Source organism: Homalodisca vitripennis, chromosome 5 (assembly GCF_021130785.1).
Source record: "Homalodisca vitripennis isolate AUS2020 chromosome 5, UT_GWSS_2.1, whole genome shotgun sequence".
Classification (NCBI taxonomy): domain Eukaryota; kingdom Metazoa; phylum Arthropoda; class Insecta; order Hemiptera; family Cicadellidae; genus Homalodisca; species Homalodisca vitripennis.
In genome coordinates, this window is record NC_060211.1 from 78,226,602 (window position 1) to 78,237,419 (window position 10,818).

At 29.8% G+C, this 10,818-nt stretch overlaps 1 protein-coding gene across 4 annotated transcripts in view; it reads right to left on the reverse strand.

The window, feature by feature from the left end:
- Positions 1-539: 539 nt before the first annotated feature.
- The window catches only part of LOC124362390, a 52,860-nt gene continuing 42,581 nt past the window's right edge, over positions 540-10,818 (reverse strand). The window contains exons 9-12 of one of the 4 annotated variants that reach the window (XM_046816834.1): positions 10,451-10,576; positions 7,944-8,093; positions 5,163-5,231; positions 1,723-1,830 (exon numbers count right to left, since the gene is read on the reverse strand). In XM_046816834.1, coding sequence (XP_046672790.1) covers positions 5,212-5,231; positions 7,944-8,093; positions 10,451-10,576 — 296 coding nt within the window. In that variant the 3' untranslated portion in view covers positions 1,723-1,830; positions 5,163-5,211. Of the gene's footprint in view, positions 1,831-5,162; positions 5,232-7,943; positions 8,094-10,450; positions 10,577-10,818 lie in introns of all 4 variants that reach the window. The other 3 variants (XM_046816832.1, XM_046816835.1, XM_046816833.1) reach the window with 3 other exon arrangements.

Here is a 10,818-nt window from a genome sequence, read left to right on the forward strand (position 1 = left end):
TACTTGTTTATAGCAAATACACACGCGTCAAGGTATAAATGATAAATTATCAATTTTATCAGACATTACACATTAAAACGAAGCATGACACCACCATTAGTACCACTAATGACACCTTTATGAACTTTTTATTATTTCTTTTTCAAAGGTGCATTTGCCAATTTTATAAAGCAAATAGCATAATGCTACTCACAGAAGAAAATTTGGTACCAGATGCGTCTTAATTTTATGAGCTGACTTTGAACATATCACTTTGATATATGTAATAATAAAAAAATTAGTTTCTCAGAAGACAAAAATGTAAATATAGAATGATGTGAAACCGTAGAATTTCTAACTGGCAAAAAATATTGTTAGATCCTGCTATGAAATGCAATTTTAAACTTAAGACTAGAAATATTACAGAACAATCAACTGGGCGCTTATTAATATTGTGTCAGAGCTCCCTATGAATTTTTGAGACTAAGAATCTATTCATAAGTAAATAAATAAGAAATATTACAAAACTCCAAAGTGGTGCTGGAATAACAATGTAACAATAAAACATATAGGTATAAATTTATTTAGACAAAAATTGTAATTGATCATTCTTGTAGTACACAAATCAGAAAAAGTTCAACTATGGTTTTAATAATTACCTTTCCTTTTAAACATGAATGATAAAGATAAAAAACAGAAGACATTAAAGCAATAAAACATATAGGTATAAATTTATCTTGACAAAAAATATAATTGTTTATTCTTCTATTACACAAATAAGAAAAAGTTCCAAACTGATTTTATTAATTACTTTTCTTTTTAAATATTAATGATAAAGATAAAAAAAAAAACAGAAGACAGTAAACTAATATATTACTGAGGTATTTTATTAATAACAAAAACTGATGTGAGAATTACACACTATTACAAAAATCAGTTTGTTAAAAAAGTTCAACAGGTATCTAATTAATTACTCCTAAAATACCAAGTTTATATTAGGACCAATGAAGTTTAAATACAGCTAGTTCTTTACACGATCTGTACAAAGTATTTTATGTATCAAGAGCAATAATAACATAATTACATGGCTTATAAAAATAAAATGTATCACTGTTAATGACAGGTAAATGCGAGTATCTTATTCACATTCCATTCACAAAAATATAGCATCTGAGTACGTCTACAGTTATCAGTCCTCTTCATATCCACAATATCACACAAAACCATATTGATCACAACAACTTAAAATATACAAGTCAAACGAAAAATCCTTAAAAACAACAACAAAAGGAATGATCACCCTTAATTTATTAATTAAATCATTTTTTTAAATAATGTTTTGAATCGGTTTTATATTGTGAACAAAACATCAGTGAAAATAATACAATGCTATTCCTCAAGAAAACAAAAATATGCTACTGATTGAAATTAAAACATGTTCTTATACAATAGTGGTGTTATAATGCATGAAAATGGTAGAAAACAAAACTGTCTTCCTATTCCTTGTAAGTTACTTGGATTTCTTCGAACTCTCTGGAGAGGTCCGAGATCCAGGTGAACATTTAATAGACTTTTTTACCAAGTTTGATTTGTCATCTATTTCTTTGTCATCTTTCTGGCTTCCAAGAATGAAATCATTGTCTCTTTTAGGTCTACTTTTATTTCTAACAGGCCTTCCAGGAGATTGCACAGGGTTCGATGGTTTTGTTGGCCCAAAAATAACTTCCATAAAAATTTTTTTCAAGTGTGAGTCATCGACTGGCCTGTCAGATTCTTGACTCTCTTCTTCTTCCATGGACGAAGACCCATCAACAATTTCTGGACCCCGAATGTGAATTGAGCTGTGGGAATCTGAAAATGAACAAAACATACAATATATCTGCAATTTCATTTCAGGCTTCAAGGAACATGAAAAATTTTATGTTTTGACAAATCCAAAGTACTAAAATTTACCAAGCACATTTTTCATTCATTACTCAAATTTTTACCATTCAAATGTGCTAAAAACAACCCATATTTCAATAATGAAAGAACATGCATGGAAAATTGATAACATTCAAATAACCATTTTCAAAAGACAACACATTTTGTACCCTGGATAGCCCAAAAGTGAAACATCCAATTTAAAATGTAAAACAAAGCATAAATGAAATTTGACATGAAAACCTTTTACCAGACCTCAGCAGTTCACTCAATAATTCACTTCAGGTTTCAAAAGAAACTCCCTAATTCATGAAATTTTAAATCAAGAATGAAATACAAATCAATAGACTTGCTGTTTCACACTATCATTTTTGGAAAAGCATTTATGTAGACAACTAAGTTTTAATTTTTGTTTTGAACTTGCTGGTAAATTCCACTTCAGTGTAAAGATTAAATTAATATTCATGCTCCAAAACCAATATGCAATGTACCAAAGTGTTACAAATATTTTTTTTCATATTAGATAGATGTTTAAAGAATTTCAAATATGTAAGGATGCAAATGTAAAAAGTACTGCATTAGGATTTGGCAACATTGCTTGCTCAAAACCAAGACTAGATATTAACCTGCTGTGAGAAAAATAAATGTGTCCCTTTACCTTTAAATAATGTTTATTCCTTAACCCTCTAGGACCAGTTATGTATTATTTACAGTAGAAGAATATTTTTAAAACCTTATCCATTACAAAATTACACAGCTTTTTAGAGAATTAATATTAATATATATTATTAGTAGTAGTCTTCATTGACATTTAGTTTATTAACATAATTTTAATAGTGTGCACAATATATATTCAGGTATGTTATATAAACCTCTGGACACCAACCGATGACACAGACTGTTGCAGACAGGCTAGACCTGATCAAATTACATCATGGTGATCTTAAAAGGATTAAAGAATTTTCATCCAAAATAACATAAATTGAAACATTTAACCATTGTGATGAAACAACAATATAATTGTCATCAATGTTGACTTCACAGCATTGGGAGCAACGCCGTCTTAAGTGTTGTTATCAATTAAAATTGTTATATGTTCCAGTAATGATGAATTTTGTTTGTTTTTTTTTATGTGTGTTACTTTGTTTATAAAAATGGAAAATCACATCATAATTCAATTCAAATATTTATGAACTTTTGAAGTACATGCATGTAGTTTACAAGTAACATTTAAAACATTTTTATTTTTTAAATAATAATGTAGACTATTATTATATTTTGTATTGTTAAAATAATATCATAAACTATAAATTAAGTATTTTGCTACACTAACAATTTTATTTGAATGTTTATATTTTATATTGAACATTTTCTTTCAATTTTTCTAAAAAAAATTTCATTTAACTCACTTATCAGTGGTAAGTGATAATTTCACTCACATTTTTATCGTACTAAATGTAACTTTGGATGTTTATCCTTCCATCATACAAAAACTACTGAACCGATTAAGTTTAAATTTGGTATGAACTGTTATTTAAACATGGAAATATAATACACAATCAGTTACGTTTTGAAATTACAATAGAACTCCACTCCGCTAGTATCAAAATATCTCATTTATAAGTATAGGGGATGTTTTAAAATGATGAGAAAGGCTAAAACATCTCTTTGCATTTTAAGTTTTGAAAGTAATACTCATTCATTTCAATCCATTCCATCATTACTGCTTGATAAGTGAAGAACTGTAAATAATAATAAAAATATTTTTAGATTTTCCCTTCAAATGGCAATGATTTTAATAATTTAATGCACCGCAGATAGCATTTAAAATTTACTACAAAACCCAACTCAAATCAATAAAACTGTGAATATGTGTGTTTCTTAATATTGCGGCACACAATTTACAGTGAATGAAAGTAAAATAACAAAACAGTTTTGTCACGCACAAGGCATTAATAGCATTTTACCAGGCACAATGTACCACTCTCTCTGAAACAACAGTTCGAGGAAACAAGTAAGTATAGCAGGTGTGTGACTTTTTCAAAGAGTATTAAAAATAATGAACCAGAACACTCAAACACACATTTTATAAATATTTTGTACAGAACTAAATTAAGTAAAGGTAAAGTAAGTAAAAATACACATTATTTTTATTATAAATAAATACTTATGTGTGTTTAAATTTGTGTATAACAATTTTATTAATAAGATAAATGTTTGGAATACATTTTTTAATGTGTTTATAAAATAACACCTAAATAGTAAAATGAAGCTTTGAAGATACCCTAAGAACAAAATCAATCACTGCTACCTACACAGGAAATTTTCAATTCGTGAAGGTATGTCTAAATTATAATTACGATATAGTATATTTTTAGTTAGTAAGCGATAGTAATAGATGGATTACTTAAAAACAATGTTGGGGGAGCTTTTATGTGCAAATTTTGCTGCATTAAAAAAAAAAATAAAGCAAATGAAAGTCTAGAAAGCAAGTTTTTAATACTCTTTCTGATAATACTTTATAATATGTAATCATTTAAAATTTTAAAATTTATTAATTACTAGACACAAATGTAGGACTACACAACATGTATCCATATTACTTGTTATTTGGACAATCACTGATTCAATGGGCTCTTAAGATTGTATCATTCTAATTATATGTGCTTGTATATATAAAACATAGTCTAAAAGTCAACAGTAATTGCATTAACTTCATAGTGCACATTATTTGTTTACAGAAACACAAAATTATAACATGTGATGTGCAGCATATAACATCGTCTGTTTCAGCAAACAGAAAACATCCATCACCCCTTGCAGCTAAAAAAGATTACTAGAAATGTGACAGAAATTAATAGTCCATAAAGAGTCAAAGCATTGTGTCTTCATTAAGAGAAAAGTAGATAAAAATTGAGGTCACTTGTAGTCTTTTACAAGACGTTCATTATGGTGAATGAAAGATTATATATGGTCCTGAAAGGGTTAAACCCTAAAATAAGTTATGATGAACAGAAGTCAATTTGAAAACATACAAAATTTACTAACTGAATGTTCTTTTTAATTTAAATTTTTTGTTTTTAAACATTCACTGTTTATTGGTGGCACAAAAATATAGCTAAGGGTTGGATTATTTCTTATGAAATAAAAGCTATTCGGATATAAAAACTAATCATTTGTTAAAATACAGTTATAATTTCCAATTTTTATCCTTAAACCCCCCAGAAATTTGGAGTATTTTATATTGCTTTTGTACCCACACAGCTATTGCTGGAGGATGCTCCAAATTTGAATCCAAGTCTGATGCCTTTACAGTTGATACTGCCGTGCTGCAACAGGTTATAATATGGAATAAGGCTAAACTTTTACAAAAAAAAATTAAAAACTTAAAATCTATTTTAACATAAAACTTTCATAAATAGCTATAGCAATAAACGTAAAATAGTAATATCATGGCAATGTCTAAATTTCAATTCAAATAATAGTGCATTTTAAGACACTAAGTACTATTTCAGGAATTGAAAGTAGACACAAATACAAAGAAACACTTCTCAGATTTATACATATATACACACGGTAGAATTAAGTTTTCGGAATCAATTTAAATATACACCCAGCGCACTAATCGGTTAGAAATTTGTTTTGCGGCAGTTTGTACTAGAAAGAATATCTGTAGTGTTAAATATTTTAAAAAGTTTAAATATTTATTTTAATATTAAAGAATATCTGTAGTGTTAAATATATTTAGAATATATATAAAATATATTATTTAGAATTGACCAAAATCAACAAGGTTCATAAATATTTTAAATGGGATTAGGGATTGATAATATAAATGTTTGATTGAACAAGTTGGTGAAACACAACAAAATAAAAACAAGGCCGAAAATGTCTGCCTTTAACCAGCAGTCCTCCTAAACATTTTTTTTCTCTTCAGACAAGAAGCTTATAAATTGCACCTAGTCCTATATGGACCTTTGCGCTGTTTCCAGAGTGACATGATATTCAGGATGGATAAGGTTGGGGATAAAGATCGCCTCCTATCGAGATCTATGAGGAAGAATTTAGGCCACTAATCACTGACACTAAAAATCTTTTTTGTTTATCTTTAATCGATCTACATTTACATGTCTAGTTTGAAAATATTATACTTGCTTTTTAATTTTATTAATGTTTGTTTTTAAAATTTTCTTTAAACTTTTTATTATAAAATTTTTTTACACATTAATTATATATTATTTTTAATCATATTCTTATAAGAATAAAGCAACAACTGTGAGATGAAATAGCCATAAATAATGAAAAATGAATAAAATAGAACAAAACGTGTATTTATGACAAAAATGGTTCTTTGCAAAATATATGTAATTTTCTACTGTTAGGTCACAATAAGACTATTTTTTAATATATTCTGTCGTTTTATCACTCTTGGGTATATTTATTTGTAATTATACACAAAGGAACTATTCAGAATGGTTCTTTACCTATAAGTTTGTGTGAAGTTTACATATCAGTACAATATAATCATGCAGTACAACAAACATGCAAAGCTGATATAATTGACCTGTAGTTTTTTTTTCTACATGCCTGAGCCAAGCACATTGGCCCATGGCAGACTTCGAATTGAATCTGACGGCCGATTAGATCAGCCAATTACGTTGCTCAGAATAAACTCTAAAGCCCGTAGCAGAAAAAAAGTAAGGAGATCCTGGAAATAAACAATAAACTGCACAATAAAATAGCAGTTGCAATGAAAGGAAACCAGATGTTAACTTGAAAGCAAGGTAACATGGGCATTATATTAGTTTATAAAAGCAGTTTTACACTACCATCTCATCAATGGCTAAGTCTTTTTCTGGAGTGTAAACCAATCCCTGGAGTGCAATCCCTGGCAGATGTAATTAAATACAGGCCTCTGCTTGTGTAGTCTTTTGCTACCTTAAACTTTTGTAGCACAACGACCTTGAACCTTCAACAGATAACTTCTGCTGGTTTGTTGTCCACAAAGTGTAGAAAAAAGAACAGCAATTTTAGCCTGTTCAATAACATTAGCCTAATAAAGTAATGGATATGATTTACATCTTCCTAATTTAAAACTATCCTGCCTTAGGCCTACTAATAAATTGTTATTGATGTAACAACGCAGAGGTTTGTTGTGTAAAAGCCTTGTGAAAAGGCTAAGTCTAAACCATCATGGGACAGGTTAGTTTTATCCTACTGATGCAAAAGTAATCCTACTCAGTACAAAAGGAATCGCAGGTTCGACATTTGGTTCATGCACTGGGTCAATTAGCCGGTGAAGCAGCGCTACCATCTCTGGAATTATTCCTGAACGCCTAGTGAGCACAAACAAATACTAGAAGCCCTGCAAGTGAAAGGTTCAAAACAATATAACTTTTCCCTCATGACAGCACGTTGCATGAGTCAGTGGTCAAATGCCATTAGTGGTCGGCTCGACTGATTATGACTGTGTTCATACCAGTACAAGACAACTCAGATAGATCCTTCATGAAGTTCAACTCTAAAATCGTTCTAAATGATGTATGCGCATGATTATGCATTACTCTGAAAGCCAAACATGTGTTAACAGAAGATGAATTACAATGAAAATAAAGAAAAATATGTTTTTTCTTCAAAAATTGAATTCGCTCCACTCAGTAAAACGGATCCGGATAACTCTGACATGTGGATAAATGAGGTTGTACTATAATATGATAATAATGAATTTAACCTATGCATGCTAGACTTTTTTTCTTAGCTGCATCTACTACGACTAAACAATGCAAAAAGAGAAGAAATCAAATGTACTGCTATCAAATCCATTTGAAAATAATAACTAAACACAACTTCGCAGAACTAAAAAATAAAAGAAACTATAACAACAGGGAATTTGATAACTCACAAAAATTGTGCTAAACACTACATACATTTTTAATAACAGTTATAATAAAAAAATCTGGATTTATAGTAAGAAAATGTTTTAAAAACATGGAAATAAACAAATAGAAAGCTTAGACGAACCCAAATTCAATATATCTCACCATAGTTATCTGATGGGAAATGATTTGTATGTGAATCTTCTATTTTAACAATTGTGTTGACACAAAGTTTTCCTTTTGGTTGGTCGACACTATTTACAGAAGACTTTCTACTGCTTGTTCTTGATACTCTTCCTTTTCCTGTGCCTGTCTCTGAAAAAGTTTTAACATCATATACAGGAATCACGTAGGGTGGAATGTAGGGACAAAGGTTTGGACTGAGGCTACAGAGAACTTTATTCTTGAATATGGTAGGCTGGAGAAAGATTGAAAGGAGTTTCAGGTTTTTTACAGAAGAATTGGTATAAAATAATATATTAAACAAGAACCTAATTGATTATACATTAAACACATCATACATGAGTTAGATAATACTCAGACTGTGAGAGACAGGCTAATTTTAAATATTGTCTAATTTGATTTTAATTGTTTTATTGTGAATATTTTAAAAGTGATGATTAATATCTCTCTTTCAGTTAAACCAGACGATAGTTGTACTAGTGGACACGTATAAATTCTCAGTATCAGCTCAGGTCCTATCATAAGGGAAAAGGGATCTGTACCTATTTTGGCAAGAATATCTATCTGCTTTTTCGTTTCTATGAGTGCATAGCCCGACACACAGCCGAGTGTAACTCTGTTCTTCTTTCCACTAGAACATTCTTGCATTACCAAAATGCTTTCGAGTCAAATGAGCAGACGTGCAACCTTGCTATCAGAGAGGATTAAGTATTCTGCTCCTTTTGACCTAATCTAATTTGTACATGGCCTAACATGATTGTATTGCCATGACTTCCGCTTGGAAGACTTTAACGTGTTTTCCCAGGGGCACAGCTGAATTAAGTTATAGACCGTAAATACCAAATCCTGCCCTAGAGTCAAAGCTTGATCCATCTGTAAAGGACTTCTGGACTCCTGTAGTAAGGTAGGCCTCCTTTTTACTCCATTTTTCCCTATCTTCCATTGAGACTATGTATGGTTTTTCAAAGGAGTAACAAGAATTGTTAAATATCAGTAAAACTTTGATCTCTTATGAAAGTTGATAAATCCTTACCCTATTCAAACTGTCAATCAATCAATCAATCAATCAATCAATCAATAATTCTTTATTCATTAGTTGTACAATACGGTACATCGAATAGTGTCATACATTACTTATATATATAAAAGTACTAAACATACTCAAGTTCCTCTATTGAATACAAAACAAATCAATCAAATAGTTTTTTAGTTTTCTTTTAAATTTGTTAATATTATTTTCCATCTTTATGCTTTGAGGAATATTTTTCAGAAATCTTTTCCCGATATACATAGTTTTTTTTTCGTGTACATTTCAAGTCTATGATGATTTCATTCTTATGGCGTGTGTTATATTTGTGCACATTATTTTCTAAGTTAATTTGTTGGCCATGATTGAATTTAAAATATAGGATGGTTTCATATATATAAAGTCCAAAAACTGTTATTATTTTTAATTCTTTAAAGCAATTTCTAACAGATTCTGAGAATTTAAGCTTAAGTATACTTCTAATGGCTTGTTTTTGCACCTTTAAAATGTCAGTTAGGTTTTTTCTTAGCTGTGGCACCAAATATGGCTATGCCATAAGCAATGTGTGAATGTATATGAGCGTAATAAATCTGTTTTAGCACTTCAGTAGTACATAAACAAGACATTTGCCTAATTGCATATGACTGAACCTACGTACATTTATTGAATAAAGAATTTTGATTGATTGATAGTGAAATAACCGGAGGACACTATTTTTGAATATTTACTTTAAAAACATTTAAGTAAACAATACTTTAATTCAGTAAAACCTTTGAACATCTCCTATTTTGTACTGGATCAACCTTTTTAAGTGCTGCTCTCGTCAAGTGATCATTTGAAAAATTGCAAGCAATATGACATGAACTCTTTGAATAATGCACTGAAAGAAATGTTGGACAGCACTACCACACAGCAAAACTCGATTACCATGAGTAGACTGGTTAATTGTTAAGTCCAAACGGTGATCTAAGATAAGAATTTGAAAGATAACTTACTTAAAAAAGTAGATTTTAGGTGTAGTGAAGACATACCACATGTTATTGCTTTTATCTGTAATCGTTCAGAAAATGATAAACCGGTGGGTGACTTTATAAACAACTATATAGCAAAGGCATTTCCGTCTTTTATTAAGTTATATGTTTATTAAGTTATTACACGCCGGCTGTGTCACGTTCGCCCAAATTTTATTAAATGGAAAATTGGCAACAGCAGTTCATACAATGTTACACTAAATCATAGAATCGCTCACAGTGATGCTGTAGCACTAAAACAAATGAACAGGTTTCCTGAACAGATTAAAATACAAAAATGCAGTCTCATAAAGACTAGAAATAGATGCAAAAAAGATAAAAGGTTAGCGTTGTTAGTAGTTATAGTAGTTACTTTTCAAAAATAGTTCTTGTGGTTTGATTATCTTTATTTTTTTGTTTAAAACTTGCACACAAATATTGGTGACACTCACCAGAACTGCTGTCCAATGTTAAATGATTTACAACAATTTCATCTTCCTTTACTTCTTTCTTGATTACAGGTAACTTTCTTCTCGGTGGACTGGTAGATTTTCCTTCTTTCTTCACTGTAGCCTTTACTGAAACATTAATAAAGTTTGTAATATTAAACTAGGTGAGATGGAGTTAGATTTTGATTTACTACATTATAACGAAACATGGGTACTTTCAGTTAGTCTCTTGATAGAATCAAGTTAATATGAGGAACAAATTGTAACAAGTGGAACAGGCACATAACCATCATGATACACAACTTGCCGTGCTGTGTAAATGACAACAAACAGGTTTAATCGTTAAAATTTAAAATAGAACCAAAATATAA